This window comes from Camelina sativa, chromosome 18, assembly GCF_030686135.1.
Source record: "Camelina sativa cultivar CO46 ecotype springtype chromosome 18, ASM3068613v1".
In the NCBI taxonomy this organism is placed as follows: Eukaryota; Viridiplantae; Streptophyta; class Magnoliopsida; order Brassicales; family Brassicaceae; genus Camelina; species Camelina sativa.
In genome coordinates this window covers 20,793,910-20,817,088 of record NC_141897.1, presented here as the reverse complement: position 1 = coordinate 20,817,088, position 23,179 = coordinate 20,793,910, and the positions used below count along the sequence as shown (strand labels likewise).

Here is a 23,179-nt window from a genome sequence, read left to right as displayed (position 1 = left end):
GAAAATTATTAACCCATGATGTGGTTTAGAGAAATTAGGGGTGAGAAAAGTAAATTAAAATGTCTAGAGAGGATAGTAATTATTGATAGATTAGCAGGAAGTAATAAAGGCTGCTGCTGCTTTACTTTATAAGATGGGACTAACGGCGTCAACACGTCTAAGAACAAGCGTCGGGTTTTGGTTGGATAAAGAAGATAACGGTGTTTGTGAAAGAGCGTCAATGGGAAAGGTGTTGTGTTTTTATTGGGAAATGGCTTTGTCGTGCTGTGAACAGGCAAGACTCTTCTCGGAACCAAAAAAAAAAAAAAAAAAAAAAGCGGCGTATTCTAGCAAATGTAAAGATATTTCCATTGTCACTTTCCACAGTCTTTTTTAGGCTAACGTGCGCTCTTTTTTTGGGAATTTTCGTCTCGTGAATCTCTCGTATTTAATTTTACCCTGTTTTCCTTTTTATGGAAAAACAAAGACGTTTCATTATTGTTTTTTTTTTTTTTCTTTTAATTTCCTCTTAATTCAGTTTACAACTCAGATAATATCAAATTACTCGTAAACAAAAAAAAGGAAAGAAAATATTGTCGAATATTGTAAAACCGGAAGTATTAAAAAATGTAATATTTTGATGGACTAACAAAATTGGAAAACTCTAAGTAGTCGATTATCTAAAATTAAGTTCCAAATTATCTTGGATTACCACTGATATACAGCTGGCAAACGAGATTTAAATTAATTAGTAGTGATTCAGAGACTAGATTCCGTACATCCCCGTCATAAATATATGCTGCCTATGTGGAAGCGTTTAAAGGAAAACAAAATTATCTGGTTTTTATATATAGATGCGTTGTTTTTGATTGTAACCACTCACACAGCTGGCAAAATAAGATTACAGTGTAATTAGTTTTTCTAAAGAAAAAAAGATTAGTCCAACTACTGTCACATTAGAGTTGTGTGAATTGAAGTATTGAACTGTAAATTTCATACTAAAAATATTTATGTAGTATATTTTTAATAGGAGAAAAATCTACAATATTAAATTTATTACATGGAACTAAAAAAAATTAGTTAAATTTAAATATGAGCTGAATTTCTTCTGATAAGTTCATAGAAATCTGTAACCATCACAATTTTTTTTCCTAACACTCACAATTAATATAGACAAGAATACTATTAGCTAGGTAGCAGGTACAATCCAAAAATAACCTATTATTGACATTGTCAGTCAAATTACTTATTATTTATAACCAAACCAATATCTTTAAAATCGATAAACGAAAAGAATAACCGATCTCAAACAAGACAATTTAACATCACTTAACAAACGAATATACAAAATTACAAACGCATGGCATGAATCATAAAAACGTTTGGGAAAAGAAAAGAAAACAATCCTTTGGATAAAAGATTGCCAAAGAAGAAGAAGAAGACTGTGTTCAACATTAACACGTCACACGCGAGATATGATGAACTAGAGGGAAACGATACAATACGATACGAGAGAGATAATAGTAAGTAAGTACTAGTAGTAGATAGGAGAGGAGAGGGAGGAAATCACGTGTTGGTAACGCACTTGCTAAGGGGTGTGGGACCCATAGAGTACTGTGTAGCATTTGTATGTGGTCTAAAAAGCAAACCCCTTTGTAGGAATCTTTGTCCGTTTAATTTAACATATACTCCCTCTTGTAAAGATGGAAGTTTTGGAATATTTTTTTATTATATTAATGTTTTGTAAATTTTAAAAAGTAATTATTGAAAATATTTAAAATTTTAAATTGTTATTAATTTAAAAGTAAATAATGTCTCTTTAGTCAAAGAAAAAGATTTATTTAAACTTATTAATCATTGTTTTTTTTAAAAGTGTAAAACTTCTAAATATCAATCTTTACGAGACATACCAAATACTATAATCAAAATACAATAAAATACCCTTTTTAAAAAATTGTATAATCATCTGCTTTTCTTTACCCTAATTAATTTACCCATCACCATTTAAATAATTAATTTAAATTTTGGTATTCTCAAAGCCTACGAACATTTTCTATATTGTGTAGTATGACTGGACATGAGACTAGTACCTTTGAATTTTCTCGTACCCTTTATCCGACCTAATTCTAACGGGTAATAAAAAAATTACTCGTATTCGACCCTTAAATAATGGTTACCCGTAAAAACGGATACCCGGAAAAAAATAGTTGACCCTTTAAATATTGACCCTTTACCCTTCTCCGGAAAATGAATATCCGATAAAAAAAATTGTCAATAATCGCAATAATAATTTCGTATACCAAAATCCAAAAAAAAAAAATTCATAAATGTATGCAACATATATGTCCAAAAATTAGAAAATTACAAACTTTAAAAATAAAAATAAAATATTAATTCAATTGGGCGTCATATATCATTATTTCAGTTGGACTAAGTTGAACCTAGGCTTTAACTTTAACTCTATAATATATTTATAAATTAATAATAAAGAATAATGATATAAAATATTAAAGGGTATTTACGGGTCGGGTAACAAAACGGGTAAAGGAATGAATAACGAGACGGGTATTGAAAACTAAACTAATACCCTATACTCGTCCCTTACTCACGGGTAATATAATTATAATACCCTTTACTCGACCCTAAAGCTTCAGGTACCCTTTTTTGGGACGTGTACGAGCCGAATAATGGGTCGAATACGGGTAACGAGTATTAGTGTCCAGGCCTACTGTGTACCCTTTTGCAATTTTAATAATCAGAAACACACATAACATAAAGTAGACATAGGCTTTTTTTGTAAAAGCATTTCTCTTCTCTACAGCTCGATCGTTTGTTAATAATAATTTTCATATATCTCGGATAATATAAATTATATTAGACCATTATTCGGACATATTCATAGTGATATAGCTATAATTGAAACTAATAGTTAGCCCTGAGACGGAGCCGGATATCCGGCAAAATTGAGTGTATCCGGCTCCGATCCGTATCCGGTCGGATTTGTAGTTTTGATATCTGTATCCGGATCCGTCTACTCAGATATCCGGTTTTTGGAGATCCGTTTAAAACCAGAAAATTCGACGGATATCCGGATCCGAGGGAAAAAGAATTTCTTTGTCTCTTTCATTCTTCACAGCAAAAGCATCGTCAGACAGTTCTTCATGACTTACGTTTTCGTCATTTGCATCGCCAAAATTGGTCATCGGAAGATGAAGAAGTGGTTGTTAATGGCAAAAAAGAGAAGAAGAAGAAGAAAAAAATACAGATCGGCGAGGTGAGGGTGAAGGCGTGAAACCCTAATATCTAAAAAACATTAATATATCAATTGGACTCTTATTTTGTTTCTTCAATTTATAGTTTTTAGTATGTGGGCTTTACTAACAGGCCCAACATAATATATATAAGTATAAAAGCCCAACATTAATATATTTATATGTCTATATATACGGATCCGGATATCCGGTTATAAAATTTTATATTATCTGGATCCGGATCCACCCACCCGGATATCCAGTTTTTTGAAGCGGATAGGAGTGGATCTCGGATCTCGGATAATAGATCTCAGGGCTACTAATAGTACAATAGTATTAAATACTTAGTTTAACCCCAATGGGGGGTTCTAAGGCAGGTTTTAAGGAAGAAGGAAAAAAAAATCAGAAATAACAAAAAAAAGTAAGAGAGGTTCTAATATAACATACTCGATTATGTTTTAAGAGCTCGTACGTGTCGAGTGTTTGTTGGGTGAAAAAAAAATAGAAGAACCAAAAAAAGCATTTGTTTCTTCGACCCAAAAAAAAAACATTTGTCGAGAGAAACTTTTTCTCTCTCGATCTCTGACTCTCTCGATCTCTCTCTCTCTCTCGGTGATTATCTCTCGATCGAAGTCCATTCTTGATAAAAGGAAGGATCTGGATATCTTACAGCTACGGAATCAGGGGCGATTGTGGAGAAGAAAGGGGAAGCGAAAGGGATATAAGCTCGGAGGCGAATCGGAGGAGGGATTAGGGTTTATTCGATGAGATTGCAGCAATTGGAAGCAAGGGTAAGTTGAATTCTCTGTTTAGTAGGTTGAATTCGCGAATAGTTAGGAGGGATTAGGTTTAATCGATTTTGTTCTTAAATTTAGGATTAGGGTTGGTTGTTATCATTTGTTTGTTTCTGAATTTTTACTTTGGTTCATTTGATTCTTATCTCTTGGAAGATGCTTTCTGGTCGGTGATGGTTCTGATGGATCGTTTTCTTCTCTGCCCTACATCTTCAGGTAGTGTTCTTTCTCTTAACCCATTTTTTCTGTCTTTCTATATAAGTGAAATTAAATACCTTTGTCTCTTTGATGCAGACAGTCGAGGTACAAGGATTAATGTGTGGGAGGGTTTGAAGAGAGAAACATCAGGTAACTAACTGGTCTCTTGCCCTATATCTCTTATCTACGTGGTAGTGTGATTTCTAGCAGAGTAGAGTTTGGTTTGTTGTTGACTTCTGATGTGAAAACTGTATCTTGGCTTAGTTTTCGGTTTGGTTGTAGCTCGTTCATCACATGCCAATCTATGGTCTCTGCTTTGCTGCATCTTAATTAGATACCAAACATTTATAGAGTATACCAAACATTGGCTGCATCTCTTGCTCCCGCTAGGCTATTGCCAGGGTAATCACGTTACTCTTGTAGTTGATTTCTCTTTTTAACTCTATTCCTATAACACTTCATTCTTGATGACACATTGATGTTTACTTGTCTTTTTTGTTATTTAAGGTTTTTGATGATGCTTTTAACAATCAGTTTTAGTTTCATTGATCATCTTTTAGTGTTCTCAAGCATAACACAAGGTTAGAATTTTGAACTCTGTTTATTACCGGTTAGGAGGGATTAGGTTTAGTATTCATATGATCTTTTCTCTTTTTTTTTATTATTGGTATTATTCATTTATTTGGTTTGAGTGTAGTTAAGTGTCGAGTCAGTCATGATGGATGCTTGTTGTTTGTTGGTTGTGATAAATACCATTAGTACTTGGTTAGGGTCTAGGGTGGTCGACATCAGACTTATTGTGTGATGGTTTAGGGTTTGTTGGTTGTTGTGGTTGTTGTGGCAACGGGTAGACTTAAATTGAAAACTTTAACACACTAGTTTAAAAAGTAAACTACTAAAATCAGATTGTAAATAAAAGGGGTAATTGATAAGTAAAACACAAAACACAAAACACAAAACATAAACACCAAACACAAAAAACAAAACCACAACAATCGTTCCTTCTCCTTCTAACACACACACGAAGCAGCAACTATGGGTTCAGAGGACTCCTTGAATCCATATCATTTCTCTGCTAGCTTCTACGATTTCCTACAAAGTCAACATGATTCCAGCAACCACATTGACTCTCCTAATGAGAGTCAATGTACTGACGTCCCACCTGCAGCTCCATCACCTGTTGGTAACCGACGAGCAAGGCATGCTTGGTTACCAGCAGATGATGTGATGTTTGTCTCTGCTTGGTTAAACACAAGCAAGGACCCGATAACATCAAACTAGCAGAGACGTGGAGCCTTTTGGGGAAGGATAGCAGATTATGTAGGCAAATGTCCGAATGCTGTTGGTCGACCAAAGAGGTTGGATAATCATTGTAAGCAGTGGGGGCGTAAGATCAACGACACTGTGTGCAAGTTCGTTGGCTGCTATGAAGCTGCTACAAGGGAGAAATCTAGTGGGCATAATGAAGATGATGTTCTGAAGCTAGCATACCAGATTTTTTTTAATGATCACAAGGTCAAATTCACCGTGGAGCATGCATGGCTAGAGCTTCGATATGACCAAAAGTGGTGTGATTCCACATCTCCTAAAGATCATGGAAATAAAAGGACACGTGAGGATGGTTCTGCCTCCGAAGCTCCCATTGATCTCGAGGATGGACCTATGCAACGTCTTACTGGTATTAAGGTTGCGAAGTTGTTGAGAGGAAAGGGTAAGAAACACATCAACACTCAAGCGAATGTAGAGGGGGATCCTAAAGCTTTGTTGGAGTTTCAGATGCAAGAGGTTGGGAAGATGTATGAGATGAAGCAGAAAGACTTTGCTTTGAAAGAGATGGAGTTTGCTATGAAAGAGAAGCATAGCAAGCATATGATGCTTGAAAATCTTATTGCAAACAAAGATTCACTTAGTGAATCGGAAAAGGCTTTAAAAGACAAACTAATTGATGAAATGTTGTCATCAGTTTGAATCGGTTTTATGTACTAGGTTAGTGGTTGTTTTATGTACTAGGTTGGTGGTTGTTTTATTGTAATCGGTTTTAGTTTGTTCCTTATTTGGATTCACTTAATGTATTCGGTTTTTGTTTGGTTGTGGTTGTAATTGGCTTGAATCCTTATTTGGATTCACTTAATGTACTTTGTTTTTGTTTGTTCTACTATGTAATCGGTTTGAATTAATGTATTTGGTTTTAGTTTGGTTACAACTAAATGGGAGTATATAATCGGATGGAATTACTTGTTTAGTGTTGTCAATGTTCCTTATTAATTGTACTTGTGTTTTTTGGTTACAAGAACTAATTGTTTGGTGTTGTGTACATTATTTCAGGATTCTTGGTTACAAGGATGGTGACTGTTGATCTTGACCACACTAGAGGTTCACGTCATGTTCAACCAAAAGGGCACAAGCATATCCTGTGAGCTTCAACCACCACACAAGCGTTTCCCGTGATGAAACAACACCTCACAAGTGTCTCCCGTGATCAAACAGCTCTATAGTACACCACAAGATGTCGAATCTTTCATTATAATATAGTACCAATTGTTTGTTTTTTTTGTGTCATACACCACAAGTTTGTACAAGTCCATTTTTTGTTTTTTTCTTCCTTCTCCACAAATTTAATTCGATTTCACACCACAACTTGTTGCTTGTAGAAGTCTATATAACAAAGAGTGTTCGTGATCTATCAAACACTACCAATTCACCAAAAAAATCAAACACTCAAAAAATATCAAACACTCACCAAATATCAAACACTCTCTAGCTTTTCTTTCACCATTCATCAACAATGGCATCTTCTTCACACAATAATTTTGATGACACCATTGATGAAACCTTAAATCAAGTTTGTGACCAAATTTCCAATCAAGTTTGGCAATCTCTTCTCACTCCATCTGTTCAACATCAACCACCACCCAAACCAAAGAAGAAGCGAACTTTTATTGAAAGAAATCGTGAAGTCGGCCATGCCCACTTGTGGAACGATTATTTCAGTGAAGATCCAACATACCCTCCTAGAATGTTTCGACGCAGATTTCGAATGAACAAGCTCTTGTTCATGCGTATCGTTGAAAGACTAGGAACGGAAATTCCATTCTTTCAACAACGAAGAGATGCTACAGGAAGGTTGGGGCTATCAACACTACAAAAGTGTACAGCAACAATTCGTATGATGGCATATGGTACGACAGCTGATGCTTGTGACGAATACCTTCGACTTGCTGAAACCACATCGTTCTCATACTTGGATCATTTTGTTGATGCCATCATAAATTGTTTTGGAGGTGAGTACTTACGAAGACCAACACCAGAAGATCTTCAACGTCTACTCGATATTGGAGAGTTCCGCGGATTTCCGGGGATGATAGGAAGCATTGATTGTATGCATTGGGAGTGGAAGAATTGTCCAACCGCATGGAAATGTCAATATACACGTGGTTCTGGCAAGCCGACAATCGTTTTAGAAGCTGTAGCATCACAAGATCTCTGGATCTGGCATGCTTTTTTCGGACCTCCAGGTACATTAAACGATATAAATATTCTTGATCGTTCTCCTGTTTTTGATGATATTTTAAACGGTCGAGCTCCAAAAGTTAAATACAATGTCAACGGACACCAGTACAAGATGGCTTACTATCTCATAGATGGTATTTATCCAAAATGGTCTACTTTTATCCAATCTATTCCACTACCGCAAACTCCAAAAGACTGTTTCTTTGCTTGCACGTAAAGATGTCGAGCGTGCTTTTGGAGTTTTGCAGGCTCGATTTGCCATAGTCAAAAATCCGGCTCTTCTTTGGGATAAGAATAAAATTGGAAATATAATGATAGCATGTATCATACTGCACAATATGATCGTAGAAAACGAACGAAATGGATACACTCTGTTTGATCAATCCGAATTCACACACATGGAGTCCAACCGAACTTCAGAAGTGGACTTCGGCATACCAACAACCAGGCCTTCATGTGTCTCCACTATGATGAACATTCGTTTGCGTGTTCGTGATCGAGATAAACATAAACAGTTACAAGATGATTTGGTTGAGAATATTTGGGCAAAATTTGGAGAATACCATTAAGCATTTTCTCTTTTTATGAATTTTATTTATCTTTTATTATGTTTTAATGTTTCCTATGTTTAAAATTTTATGAAATGCAATAATTTTATAAACATATATCTCAAATGCATTAATTTCATATTCTAATTTAAATTTTTATTTTTCAAAAAAAAAAAAAAAGACTCAAAATAAGAACCTATCATTAGGGGAAAATTTTTAATTAATAATCACAAAATTCTTAATCTATTAATAAACAATCTTAAGAGGCCCAAAAATATATCTTCCCATTGGAATTGCCCTTAGATTGGCAAAGGAACAGAGAATAGACTTAAATAGTACACTATCAAAATACTACAGTATTGTTTTTAAAAAGATAAGTATAACAAAATATTACTAGTATTTAAATTTCATTTTATATTTTAGTAACAAATATTATTGATATTATCAACGTATATAATAACTGTCGACATGTGTGTAGACTGTAGAGTAGTACATGCTCACACACGTGAATGTCCCCTTTATTGTCAATTTTTCATTATAATTATAGCTAGATAGGGCTGATATCTATCTATATATATAGCCATATACATATAGTATATATGTTCTATATTCTTGATGATCGGTCCATGATGTGAACAAATTTTTGGAGAAATAGGGTTGATGGAAAACGAGCAAAATGTGCTCCAATATTATTATTTTTTTTTTCTTTCTAGTTAAGAAATCTTGTTTGGTATCCATAACTATTTATAACCACATTCGTCCATTATCGAAATTATAAGACATAATTTGAGTATTATTTCCTATGTGATATACTTATATGATATAAGATCACCTAACACTTTACTGTAGATTTGTTTTTTTTCTGTTGGTAAGAAAAGAAAAAGGAATCATTCTCTAACACTGTGTTAATGTGTGTCATTACCAACCCATGATAGATTGTTTCCGGGTAAAAGGGATTTTTAATACAATAACAATAAAAATTAGAGTGGAGTTGAATTACATAGTAAAAGATTGTGAGAGCGAGCTTAAACAATTTGCAACAAGAAAAGAAAAAAGAACTACTATTGAAATGATGGACTAAGTTTTGTTTTTTACTTATTGAAAAAAAAACTAAATAAATAAAATAATAATGTGAAGTGATTACACGTGGGACCTACACGTGTCACCAAATTAAGGAGCACTAATACAAGAAATGGGTCATGCCTTCATGCTTCCTTTCTCCTAATCTCTTCCCTCTTTGAACCCTAACCTACAGACCAAACCCTACTTTCCATTACAATAATTAAAAACCAAAATCTGAAAAACGTAGTTTTGGTTTTAATTCGAAAGGTGATAAAAAAATTATTTCGCTACATCATGTCATATTAACAAAAGTGTACAGTGAAACTTAAATTTCAAAATCATTTGTTTTATAATTAGTGAAGAAAATAATTTTTTTTTAATACTTATAGATATAGATAAATATATTCTGGTCTTTGGGTCTTTATCCCAACATGCCACGTCATAATCGCACTTCTACATATCAAGGGAGTGAGACACACGCGACCGTGACGGATTCCAAGCGGAATTATTCAATCGGGTTTACAAAAGAGGTTTTGATTACATATAGTAATAAGAGAGGGAGGGACTCAGTCAGTGGTGGTCAGTTTACACAACCCAAAAAAAAAAAAGATGGCTCGTGGAATCTGATTGGCGGACTCGAGCCATTCCATTCAAACAAGTTGATTCCGTCCGGGTCAAATTGCTAAAAGGGTAACGCTTGAGTGACTAGACGGTTATCCAGGAAACGATTTGACACGCGCCACGTAAATAGCAGTCTCCCTTTCCAACGCGCGTGGGTCTCGCAGGTAAAAGCCAGAACGAATTACTCGTTTTTTCTTTTTTGGTTTTATTAGAAGAAAAAAAAGGGTTAGTTCCAATGGAGTTCGGTTACGTCTAGTCTCACGCACGTTGCGTGACAGTCGTTTAGGTGAAGAAACGGGTTAGGATAGACTACAGATGCTGACGTCATTTCTATATGTTGTTATTTTTTACTCATTCTGTTTCAAATTACAAGATGTTTTAGATAATTTTTTAAGTTTTTATACAACTTTTAAATTAGTTTAATATTTTTTTATTATGTAGTATTGTTTCTGATTAGTTAAACTTGTTAAAAATAAAAACTTTAATCTGCGTACTTTAGCTAAAACATCATATATTTTGAAACCTAGAGAATATTAGACTTTATTTTTCATATCTTAAAGCTGGAAAATAATAATATTAATAAAAAAAAAAAAACAGAAGACGAACTTTTAAAACGGTCCAGCCATATAAAGCAGCCTACCTACCTGCTTCTTTAATCACATGTATTATCGTTTCCAACCAATTCCAATTTGTTTTTATTTCATTCTAATAGACTAATAGTAATTCAGTTAAATCCAAAAGTAATGCCATTAGATTTAATGAATCGAATTATATCAAGTCGAATTATGATATTTGATTTATTTTGACAACATATGTAGTTACGTCTTATTAAATTTACTATTCGAAGAGCTTGAGATATGGCTAAAAAAAACATCAAATCGATTTGATCACTTATTTTCCACACTTGTAATAATTCTTTTTTTTTGCTAAAAATGGGAATATTTAGGTATATAACCTATAAAATAGTTCTCATTTAAAAAAAAAAAAAAGTGAAAACAAAGATGAAATCACAAATTAATCAAAATTTTTTTTATTATTTATATTGGAATAGTGTGATTAGAACTTAGAATTAATCACACTATTTCAATATAATAAAAAAAAAAAAAAAACTCGGAAACCAAAATAAAATCCAAATAAAAACAAACAGAACCCATTAATACCATTACACACACAACTGTAGCCGCCCATGTACGTCAATTTTATCTAAAATCACAGGATAGATTAAATAAATAATTATAATCGCATGGTTCCACCATAGAGTTAGAAGATAGCCTCCACCACTTTCAAGTCAATTAGAGATAACATACTTTTGATTATGTATTATAAGCCATAATCATTTAACGTTTTGATTAAAATAATTAAAAGCTTGTGGCAAGTTGTCAAGACTTGCATGGAATACGTTTGTGTGGTAGACATTATGGACCGTCTTTTATCCCCCAATATGTATACATTTTCCAACGGCTAATCATCAATCTTAGTATTATTTTCTCTTCTGATTATAAAATTAGCAATTTGATTAGTTATGAGTAATTGTTTTTTTGGTTTCATTTAGTCGGATTTTATACAAAATTTTGCCCACGTGTGACGTGTCAAGCCTCCTGTCCTCGTGATTTGGTTCGTCTAATTAACAATAGTTTTCATATAAGTTGATCGGGTCAAATTATGAAGAAAAATACGGCCAAAAATAAAATAAAATTTCATAATTATCTGTTTCAATCTTAAATACAGACTCTCCCCCACCGACAGTGCTTCAATGTTGTCGGCTTATGCCATTTTATTTATAAAAATCGTCCGTATAGGAACTTGAACTTTTGAGTTAAAAGAATTAAGAAATACAAATACACGATCTCTTTGATTTAAAATTGTTTTAGTTAAAAGTAGGTTTATGAGTTGATATTAGTAATTCTTTTGGTTAGACAAGGTAAATTATCTTTTTCGCAAAACATAGTTGTTTGCTAATAGAATTTGGAAAACTTCCCTATCTCAATGAAAAAATACTATTTCTGACTAAACATCACTTTATGAAAATCAAATACTTTTTTAACTTTTTTCTTTGACCATCATAGAACAACACAAAAAAAAAAAAGAGATTAATTTATAGGAAAAAAAAACATAATGGTTTTAAAAAATAGAATGCACTAGTTTTTGGAGCCAACTTGGGTCGATGGGTCATAAACAATACTAATAATTAATTGTATCTAATGACGATGAAAGCGTCTAAGATGATATTTAGTCGTCAGCTTGATTAACTTGTTTTCTTTACTCACTGCTTCCTTGCTTCCAACACCAATTATTTATTATTATTATTATTTTTCTGTTCAAAGATTAATCAACTTGGAACAGTGTAACAATTCTAAATAGCAACATTTAATAATTAATAAAATGTATCTTTACCCTATAGACTATTTTATTCTTATGATGATAACATTTAGTCACTATGCTTAGTATTTTTTTAACTTGGATTTGCATCCAAAGTAGATCATACAAATGATGTTATCATAATTAAGATCTACAACTTGGGAAGTTTCGTCGATGGTATAAAAATCTAACATCCAATCGTATTAAGTCTAGAGTCATAATGGTTAAAGAGACTATTTCAGGGATGCTTATTGGATCATTAATATTTTTCTTTTTGTGCAACTAGTGATTTCGAAAAGCTATCTTAAAATCTTAGGCTTGGAAATTTTTAGACACTTGATTTTTTTTCCGAGGTTTATTAGGTGACTTTATTTATAGTTCAAAAATATCAATAACTAAATTTTCATGATTTAACTTAACCCTCAAGTATTTTGATACAAAGAAATATTATTAGACTACATGTGAATGTATACACCCACATGTTTTGGAACTAACTAAAACACGTTTTATAATTTTAAACAAGTGATTTTTTTAATTATTACTTATTAGTGTTAGTTAATGTTTACTACCCCCCATACCCGTCCGTCGACTTTTCTCAAAAAAGATATCTCATGTCAAAACAAAACAGGAAAGAAAATTTGGTCAAACCATGCATTTCACACACTATGGATTGTGGGTAAACACATTCATGCACCATTTGAAATTCAACTTTAGTGAGGATCTTCATCATATCTTCTCCCATAAGGCCATACATAACCCCCTCTCTCCATATTATAAATATAGTATCTTCATCATATCTTCTCCCATAAGGCCATACATAACCCCCTCTCTCCATATTATAAATATAGTATTTAAATTCAACCTCTATGAATACACTATACTATAACATACCATACCACTTTCTAGATTACAAAATAACATAAAATTATCTTTAAAACTCGTAAATCACGTGTAATTCATACAAATCTACTAATTCTATTTTTTTTTTAATTTGCCCTTACTAGCTTGTGTAGAAACCATCTGAAAAATGCAAGGAGTACGTAAGTGTTTGGGCTCAAAAGCCCAAACAATAATGGGCCTTTAGAATAATGGTTATTTTGTTTTTGTTTTGAAAGTCTTATTTTATTTTGTTGATTAAATCCTCTTCTCCGACGAGGTTGTTGAATCTCCGATACCGGAAATCATGGGATCAACGTTGCTCAGGAGAAGATGTTTGGTGCTAAGAGCGAACTGTTTACTTTTCCGATCGTTTTCCGTTAACATTGAGAAAATCTCCGACGCATCAGCTGAAATAGCGGGAATACTCAACGAGGTGAACTGGCTTGACACTCTTGTATCTTCGAATCTTTCCACCGAGATCAACCCAGACGTGGTTCTCTCCGTTTTACGATCCAGACGCGTCGATGATCCCGCTAAGCTTTTCAGTTTCTTCAATTGGGTCGATTCTCAAAAAGTTGGGGAGCATAAATTGGATTCGTTTTCGTTTCTCGCTTTGTTTCTGTGTAGTTTCGGTAGTTTTGAGAAAGCTCATAGTGTTGTGAACCATATGATTGAGAGGAAATGGCCTGTATCTGAGGTTTTGAGCTCGATTGTGAGGTGTTCGAGAGAGTTTGCGGGAAAGAGTGATGACGGAGCTGTATTTGGGATCTTGATTGATGTGTACATTGAGAAAATGTTGTTTGATGAAGCTGTGTTTGTGATTCGTAGCACTATGGATTTGGGATTGGTTCCTAGTTCGGCACGATGTAACCATCTGTTGGAAGTGTTGTGTCAAAAGGGAGATTTTGATGAAGCTCTCGAGCTGAAGAAGGTGATGGTTTGCAAAGGATTGGTGGTATGGAAGCAATCGTACAATATACTTGTAGATGGGTTGTGTAAGCGGCAGCGTCTAGAAGATGCTAAATCGTTGCTGGTAGAGATGGATAGTGTTGGTGTGTATCCTGATAATGTTTCGTATAGTACACTGATTGGTGGTTTACTAAAGGGCAGAGGTGCAGATGCCGCAAACGGACTGGTTCATGAGATGGTTTCACTTGGAATTAACATCGATCCTAAGATGTATGATTTTTTTATCTGTGTGATGTCTAAGGAAGGGGCGATGGAGAAGGCAAAGGCTCTATTTGATGGGATGATTGCATCTGGAGTGACACCAGGTGTTCGGGCTTATGCTAGTTTGATCGACGGATACTTTCGAGTAAAGAATGTTCTTAAGGGTTATGATTTACTTGTTGAAATGAAAAAGAGGAACATTGTCATATCTCCATATACTTATGGTACAGTGGTGAAAGGCATGTGTTCTTCTGGTGATCTCGATGGAGCTTATAACATTGTGAAGGAAATGGGTGCTAGTGGTTGCAGACCCAATGTGGTTATATATACTACATTGATCAAAACTTTTCTCCAGAACAGTAGGTTTGGAGATGCAGTGAGGGTGTTAAAAGAAATGAAAGAGCAAGGAATCACACCAGACACTTTTTGCTACAATTCCCTTATCATTGGTCTTTCAAAGGCTAGAAGAATGGATGAAGCAAGGTCTTTTCTGGTTGAAATGGTCGAGAACGGATTAAAGCCAGATGCTTTTACCTATGGGGCATTTATCAGTGGATATATAGAGGCAGGGGAGTTTTCATCTGCAGATAAGTATGTGAAAGAGATGCTGGAATGTGGCGTAATTCCAAATAAGGTTCTTTGCACGGGTTTGATCAATGAGTATTGCAAAAAGGGGAAAGTAATAGAGGCATGTTCAGCATTCAGATCTATGGTTGAACAAGGGATCCTGGGGGATGCTAAAACATACACTGTTCTTATGAATGGTCTTGTTAAAAATGGAAAAGTAAATTATGCCGAGGAGATTCTCCACGAAATGCGTGGAAAGGGTATTGCACCTGATGTATTCTCTTATGGTACTCTCATTGATGGATTTTCTAAGTTGGGAAATATGCAAAAGGCTTCTAGTATTTTTGATGAGATGGTTCAAGAAGGTCTGACTCCTAATGTTATCATATACAACATGTTGCTCGGTGGCTTCTGCAGATCTGGTGAAATTGAAAAAGCTAAGGAACTGCTTGATGAAATGTCTGGTAAAGGTTTTCCCCCGAACACAGTGACTTACTGCACAATTATAGATGGATATTGCAAATCTGGGGATCTAGCTGAGGCTTTTCGGTTAGTTGATGAGATGAAACTAAAGGGCTTAGTTCCTGATAGTTTTGTGTACACAACACTCGTGGATGGGTGTTGCAGATTGAACGATGTGGAAAGAGCTGTAAGCATCTTTGAGACAAACGAGATGGCTTGTGCTTTCAGTACCGCCCCTTTCAATGCTTTGATCAGTTGGGTTTTTAAGTTTGGAAAACCAGAATTAAGAACAGAAGTGACAAATCGTCTAATGAATGGGTCGTTTGATAGGTTTGGCAAATCCAATGATGTAACATATAACATTTTGATTGATTATCTATGTAAGGAAGGAAACTTGGAAGCTGCCAAGGAGCTCTTTCACCGCATGCAGAAAGCTAATCTGAAACCTACTGTTATAACTTACACATCTCTTCTAAACGGGTATGATAAAATGGGTAGAAGATCTGAAATGTTTTCTGTATTTGATGACGTGATTGCTGCGGGAATTGAACCAGACAACATAATGTATAGTGTCATCATCAATGCTTTCCTGAAAGAAGGGATGACGACGAAAGCACTTGTGCTTGTGGATCAAATGTTTGCTAAGAACGCTGTTGATGATGGGTGTAAGCTAAGTATTTCAACATGTCGGGCTTTACTCTCTGGTTTTGCTAAAGTGGGAGAAATGGATGCAGCTCAGAAGGTTATGGAGAACATGGTTCGACTCAATTATATTCCTGATTCTTCGACTGTTATTGAGTTAATCAATGAAAGTTGCATTTCCTCAAACCAAAGAATGGAAGCTGATGCCGCTCCATAGATTTACGACAGAAAGCCGAAAGCAAATAAGCTTCCTTCTTTTCTTTGTGGCTAAAAAGGAGTCTGCTGACTCGAGTTTGGTTTACGGCCAATTACTTTGCCTGCCTGCAAATTGCTGACGGTTTGCAATCGTGGCAAACGGTAACATTGATCCTAACCTGACCTGTAATCTAAAAGCTTCATCCTCCCACTTTTGACGCTCTCTACTCGGTCTCAGTTTTTCTGATATGTCATTGTTTATTTATTAGCGTTAAGAATATGCAATTGCTGTTCCTGGTATAGCTTGTGTTTGCTCATAAACTCTTCTGGACCAATTCATTTACGTCAGAACGGATTTGCCTTCAGCTAGACATGTTGGATTCCATTGATTTACTTGGCAGCAATTTCCATCACGATAACTACATTCAGGGATTGACGATGAATGGGAGACGCATCTGAGCTGTTGATTCTGCAATTGCCTCGATTTTTGTAGGCTAGAAATTACCCAGTTTAAGAAACAGAGATGGCAGTGTTGTGGTAACTCAGTCCTCCTGATCATTCATATCTAGCGTCAGTCAATCTGCATTTCAGTTTTGTAATAGATTTATGTACTGAATGTTATTGATCAAATTATATAAAGTTATTTGTTCCATCAGTTTCAAAAGATGATAATGCAGATGTCAAAAAAAAAGGGATTTGAGGATTTGATTTGACATATTGATGAATCAGAAAATCTGTCTTGTTATTCAAAGCAAGTTCTCCAATGGGAAAAACCACAGGTTCTGTCTGACAACATAAAGCTGAACAAAAGAACACAATTGGTGTCTTTGTCTTTCATTAAAAAAAAAAAAAAGATCTCATAGTGAAACCAAAACAGAGGTTTTCATCTTACAGAACATACGACCCCATAAAAGACCTTATGTACACCAGAGTATAAACAAGTATATCAACCTAACAATCAAAAAAACCAAAATCTACATGTATTCTCTACGCTCTTCATGAACAAATCGCCGATTATATGGGCAAAAAAAGAATATGAAACCAACTAAAGGCGGAAAAACGCGAAAAGACTTCAGTCGAGCAACACTCTTCTAGTGCTATACCATTCTGCTTGCACTGTGATAAGCAAATGAAATGGTCAAATTCGATTCATCAGTAAAATATCATCTTTTGGAGTCTGTTAATAAAGCAATCAGTTCGTTATCATTGAGGTCTGTTTCAGAAGCATATTTGACCGGTATGTTATTCTCTTTATCCACAGCATTTGGATCTCCTCCCCTGCAATTGAGTCATCGTATCAGACTTCTAATTCAAATCTATGGTTGATAAGACCTGTACTAAGAAATCTCAAGATGTAGTATCTGGAGTTTACCTCATAAGTAGCAACCTTGCAATTGCATATCTCCTGCTGATGATACAATGATGAAGTGGAGTCCGACCTTTTGAATCTATTGCATTTATTTTTGCGCCATACTGAAGCAATAGTTCCACCATACCGATATCCGCAGAAAGACAAGCAAGGTGAAGCAAAGAACAGTCATTTGAAGTTTCTTCTCTGACCATACTCTCCCCGGTCCTACTTGACTGAGAATATCCCTCTGGATTCTCTTGAAATTCCTTTTCAATGCTCTTGAATTTGGCTTCAAGGGTTTCCTCCTTAGCTTCCAGTTGCATCATCTTTGCTAAGGGCATAGACACAGTGTACGATGCTTGTCCACGCAGAGCATTCACATCTGCTTCAGAGCAGACAATGTGCCTGTAAACTGATTTCTTGTCGTTGGCACGGACATTCTCCCATAACTCTTGGAAAGGTGCCTGGAAATGCTGACTATCTATTGCTTTGCGGACAAAAATCCTCTCTGAGTACTGTAATTAGTCATCATATTAGAAATGAATGGACATGATACCTTCAAAAGCTTTGCTTATTAACTAACAGAGTAACATATACCTTAGCGTGGATGAACAACTCTTTCACAGAAATGGGGTCATTGAAACCAGGCTTCCTTACAACCAACTTTCTAGGTCGTTCTGACTTGGGAGTGCTGATAAATAGATTTTAGACTGTAAATACATGTAAGACAGAGTTTCGTTCTTCTCCTAATCACAAGTAATTTCAAGTCACTTACCCCGAAGACCTACTAGCACTGGAAGATCTACTCTCCGAGTTCAACTGCTCTTCCCAAACTGAGTTTACATACACGTTACCTAACGATTGGAATAGTGTCAAGACTGATGGTTCCCATACTTTAACATCAAGAGTGAGCGATCTGACCTGCACGACAGGATTGATTAATTTATACTAAATTTATAGAGCTACTTAAAAATGGAAACATGCTACTTCACGCGTTCATCTTTGTGAAAAGAATGAAAAAAATATTTGCTGGACGCATAGGTTTGATGGCAAACCTTTGAAATGTGAACACCAAGGTTACGATGGATACCAGAACACTCAATACAAATAAGGACACCAAGGTTCAAAGATGCCCAATCAGGTTCAGGAGCACCACAGTCTGCACATTTCTCATTCCCTAAGACTCTTGTCAAGACATCAATTGGCTTTTCAGTCTTTACCATATCATGTTGCTGCAAGCACCCCGAAAACCTCGAACGATTTCCTCCAGTCATGGGATTTTCCACTGTGGATTCTCCACTTTCTGCTTGTTCGATATCATATGGATCTGCTAAAGAACCAGAATCACTTGCAGAGAAGGTATCACCTCCATCCACAGTAGAAAGACGCTGGTTGAGTTTCAGGTAAATGATATGTTAGTCAACAATTAAAATGGGCCAGACAAAAAAATAATCAGCAGTAATACCATATAAGATCTAACCATGATTGCTCTTTCAGGTGTCTGGAAACTCAACAAAGAAGCAATTACTCCAGTTATTTTTTCGATCCAGTCCATCTGATCCTGCGCATTCTCTGCCTACATCAATAACGAAAAGAACACCAAATGAAAAAATTGTCCGGAATCCTGATAGGAGTTTCATTAAGTTACAATAGGAGAAAAAACAACTGAAGATCATTTTACTTGCAAATATACCTGCAATGTATAAACTTTTGTTGGTGAAATTATTCGAAAGCAGAATCTTAGATCGGTCTGGTCTGCATCAACTTTGATCGTTGAGGTCAGCAGATTAACGGTGTGACGTGCAACTGGTTTTTCATCATGCACACCGCCGTGATAATGAGAAGACAGCCACCGACTTAGCAGCCCAGGACTGTTTTCTGAAGTAATATTCCTATGAACAACAGAGCGACTACCATTTCCCTGATACATAGAGCTTCAAAGATTCAGTAGAGATATGGTACATCACAAATGTTATCTATATGTCTTCTGAAGGAAGGATTAAAAACACAATTGTTTTGGTTTTGCAACTTACTGAAGACCAATTCCATGGCTTGCGGTAATAATATAGCATCCCACGGCTATCAAGGATAAAGAATCTTCTTTTCCAGTCACCTCTCAAGTTTGAGGAACGTTTTGACAAATACCCTTGTCTGATAGTCTGAACCTGAAGGACAGTAATATCAACAGATTAATATAAAACAAAACAGTATAAAGATGTGAGAGCAGGAGTAAGCCATCAGTACAAAAGATATATTCTTACCTTTCCTTTTGCAGCAGATTGCATGACGGCCTCTATGACTTTCTGTGAGTTTCTTGAGTTATGTCTCATGCCATCCCCTGTTGGAGAACCATTTGAGTTTCTAGTTTCACGATCAACTTGCCTTTGGTACTCCTGCATCCTTTCAGTAAGGGATGCCATCTCATAGTTTGCACATTCTCTAGACTGATGTGCATAAGCCAACACCTGCCATAAAATTTCAATTAAACACACAAATATATATACCTTGTACTATTGCTTGGATAAAAAAGGATTCGCTACAGAGAAATCTTTAAAAAAAACAAGACAAAAGAAACATGTTGCAAGGAATACCAGACCTGATTAATAAAAGGCTCCATTTGATGTAGTAGCTCATAACCCTGAAAGAAGGAATCATTCGTGAGAAATCGAATTGAGTGCTTCATATCAGAAAACAGGAATAGAGCCCATTGTATGATAGTTTTCCTTGTAAAACCAAGCTGATTGACTCCAAGGAAAAAGAGTTATTTGTCGTCTTGCTTCTGAAAATTATTTTTAAGGAAAAAGCTTGCCTGTTTGAAGAAACGGAGATGAGCATCCATAGTCCCGCTTACTGCTTCCAAAAATTCAAATCTCTTTTTAGCCTCCGCATTAGAGAGTGCACTAACCTGGCCAGGAAGAAGTAAGAAATCATTATGTACGGTTATATGAGAGAACATCTTGTAAAATATTTGTAGCATCTTGAATATAAAGCGATTACCAGATGAAATCGGGCTTGCTCGAACGTCGTTCTTGCACTATGTAGGTCCTGAAATGTCTCTCTATCAAGTTAGTTTTTGCTTAAGAAAAGTGAATATTTTCTGAAACAAGACTTCAAAAAAATAATAATTTTTCTAACATACCTCCTCAATTGTGGCAGCCACATCCAATCGCGTACTCTTCCTTAATGAAAGATATTTCTCTCGCGCCTGTTCATGTGGATGCACATAATTAAAGATATAGTTTTCCAAACATGCAGAATGTTTACGGTAACAAGCCGGGAAACCATAATTATACCCATCAATTGACATATTCTGAAGTCATTCAACGCACCTGGTCATATATAATGGTAGCTTTGTCAAACCGTTTACGAGCTTCCTGCATGAGAGTAATAAAAGATGGATATAAGTCAAAGCAATGCAGAGAAAATACTGAACTCAATATTTTCATGTGGTGAAAAAATAGGAGGAATATACCTTAACTTCGTGGACATCACCATTCACAAATTGAAGCAACCGATCATTCAGCATGTGTTCTACCTGAAAAGTGTTGAGAAGATATCATGTAGTTAAGCTATGCATCACTTCACTATCATGATATCAACATACAGCGATAAATTAAGAATGGGTAGTATCACTTCAGTACCTGGGAACGAAGAACTTCCTTGTATGTCCCGATTTCTCGTAGAGCAATGGTGAATTTAGTCATAACGGGACCTGAGCAAAGAACATAAATTATCTTGAGAAACGAGTCCAAAGAAAGAGGAACAAAAGGGAAATGATGCAGAATTCTCAGATAAAATTGCGAAATAGAGGGAAGAGTAAAAGCATACCTCCAAAGGCAACACAGATGGGATCATTATGACCTCCTCCGAAAGATTCAAGAGCATTAACAAAGCCAATATCTGCATCATACCCTTCTCCAAGCCCCTCCCTAAATAAAAGAAAGATCAAAAATACAGAATTTGGATAAAATGATTAAGTTTTAAGGCTCTTATCATCAATGGTTGTCAATAGAGATGAGCTTGCACGTACGTGTATTTTCTGCAACCTTTATAGAACTTTAAGCATCGCATTCGCAGCAACTCAGCACTCTCTTCCATAGATTGCATCTGTTTTCACAAACAAAAGAAAGACTTTTAATCAGTAAACATTTGGTGCATCGGGAGGAATGATAAGATGAACAGTAATAACAAAATTCGAATTCAGGATTTATTATTAGTTTGAGAAGTCAACTCATAAAATTTTGACATTATAGAGACAAAACCAACAATGCATTCAAAAAAAAAAGAAAAAAAAGAGTAGCTTCACAATCAATGAATCATTGAAATGTATCTGAAAAGACAGACAGGCCCCAATTTGAAAAAAAAAAAAATCTTATATGATCAGAGAATGCAGGGCAGCGTAGAGAGCAATGGGGAATCTGAGGAAGAAGCTAGGAGGAAACCAGAGAGACGGATGATGGAAAACGCAAACCTGTTGGCGAAACATGGGAGAATCATCGAGCTTTGAGAAATGCATATTTTCCTCAAGAGACACAGAACGACGACGAAGCTCTTCCTCCTCCTCCGTATTCTTCTTCTTCTTGTTCGTCGTTGTTGTTGGAAATTTTAATTCCGATTACTGGAGACGTGGATAGAGCTAATTACACGGTCTCTGTGTGCGTTTTCTCTTTAATAATAAAAAAAAAAAAAAAAGAAAAAAAAAACGTAAAATGTTTTGTGTCTTTCTTTTATGTGTTGGGGGAAATCAGAAAAGCTTATTTTGCTGGTTTTGGGGATTTCAGGGTTGGTTGAGAGAAATGGGAAAATGTGCGGAAATTGTGGGAAAGATCGTGCGATCGAGAGACCCAACCAAACAAAAAAATAAAAAAAGAAGGGAAATCTCGTCAACCTCTTTGTCCTTGTTCATGTGGTTGATCGTGATCGTGTGCAAACCTTGAAAACCTTCCCATGGCTGTCATTTTTCTTTTTCTTTTTTAATGAAAAATATATATATATATATAATTAATTTAAACAATCCAAAAAAATTAAGGAAAAGCTTTATTAAGCCCAAATCACCCATTAAATTAAGCTTAACCCCCACCACTCTCTGTCTCTCTCTCTCTCTCTCTCTCTGACGGAATAATTACCTTTTCTTCAATAATTTAAGAGAAAAAAATCCACAAACATAAGAAGATGATACTTTTTGATATACGGGATGTTTTTTTTTTTTTTTTATGTTAATTTTTCTTCTACGATAAGGTAAAAAAAAAACACTTAATTTCAAATTGATCGAGTGATTAGGCATGGTAGGGATATCGATTAATTAAGGCATTCATAGATTCGTCAGTCCAATTAATTGAACACAGAGAGAGTAATCTATATATTTATTTTACTAACTCATTAATTTATAGGAATATGAAAATCCAAACTACTAGTAGTAGTAGTGGTTGACTTTAATCAATTTGATGACAAGTTCCTAAACGTGTGAGAAACTTAACAAAAAAAAAATACTAGTATATTAGTTTCCCAACCACTAACAAATTACATTTTAGTTATTAGACAAAAACATCCTTATCGAATGTTTTAAGAATGTGACATCCTTTCATGAGTAAA

At 35.1% G+C, this 23,179-nt stretch overlaps 2 protein-coding genes and 1 long non-coding RNA gene across 10 annotated transcripts; 2 read left to right on the top strand and 1 right to left on the bottom strand.

Moving 5' to 3' along the window:
- Positions 1-3,763: 3,763 nt before the first annotated feature.
- LOC104763629 (uncharacterized) lies at positions 3,764-6,912 on the top strand. Its single transcript, XR_015588057.1, has 4 exons — positions 3,764-4,021; positions 4,181-4,240; positions 4,319-4,372; positions 6,548-6,912. It is a non-coding gene; the product is annotated as an uncharacterized LOC104763629 (long non-coding RNA).
- Positions 6,913-12,531: 5,619 nt separating this feature from the next.
- On the top strand, positions 12,532-16,891 carry LOC104762321 (pentatricopeptide repeat-containing protein At5g61990, mitochondrial-like). The gene has a single exon (XM_010485590.3). The coding sequence runs from the start codon at positions 13,505-13,507 to the stop codon at positions 16,256-16,258; it is 2,754 nt and encodes a 917-aa protein (XP_010483892.2). The 5' UTR covers positions 12,532-13,504; the 3' UTR covers positions 16,259-16,891.
- A 146-nt stretch (positions 16,892-17,037) lies between these two features.
- On the bottom strand, positions 17,038-22,598 carry LOC104762320 (ADP-ribosylation factor GTPase-activating protein AGD1). Of its 8 annotated transcripts, none has more exons than XR_015588054.1 (19): positions 22,059-22,556; positions 21,618-21,694; positions 21,416-21,516; positions 21,229-21,299; positions 21,060-21,122; positions 20,917-20,961; positions 20,727-20,792; positions 20,585-20,632; positions 20,397-20,492; positions 20,184-20,225; positions 19,849-20,052; positions 19,621-19,752; positions 19,281-19,508; positions 19,068-19,163; positions 18,643-18,975; positions 18,363-18,441; positions 18,185-18,278; positions 17,609-18,102; positions 17,038-17,514 (listed from the first exon to the last, which is right to left on the bottom strand). XR_015588054.1 is itself a non-coding variant. In XM_087497396.1 (19 exons), the coding sequence occupies exons 1-19, from the start codon at positions 22,101-22,103 to the stop codon at positions 17,400-17,402; spliced, it is 2,496 nt and encodes an 831-aa protein (XP_087353522.1). In that variant the 5' UTR covers positions 22,104-22,598; the 3' UTR covers positions 17,038-17,399. The 8 variants fall into 8 exon arrangements, 5 of the variants coding, with proteins under 5 accessions (XP_087353522.1, XP_087353523.1, XP_087353524.1 ...); XR_015588055.1 differs by having other exon boundaries at positions 18,363-18,508; positions 19,068-19,159; XM_087497396.1 differs by having other exon boundaries at positions 18,363-18,508; positions 22,059-22,598.
- Positions 22,599-23,179: the final 581 nt, after the last annotated feature.

Bases quoted from the DNA above. Each gene is read 5' to 3' on its own strand.
- LOC104762321 (XM_010485590.3), top strand. From the start codon at position 13,505: ATGGGATCAACGTTGCTCAGGAGAAGATGTTTGGTGCTAAGAGCGAAC.
- LOC104762320 (XM_087497396.1), bottom strand. From the start codon at position 22,103: ATGCATTTCTCAAAGCTCGATGATTCTCCCATGTTTCGCCAACAG. The intron at 20,793-20,916 runs GTGCGTTGAATG...CCACATGAACAG, and splicing joins CTACCATTATATATGACCAG to GCGCGAGAGAAATATCTTTC. The intron at 20,493-20,584 runs GTAATCGCTTTA...CTTCCTGGCCAG, and splicing joins AGCAAGCCCGATTTCATCTG to GTTAGTGCACTCTCTAATGC.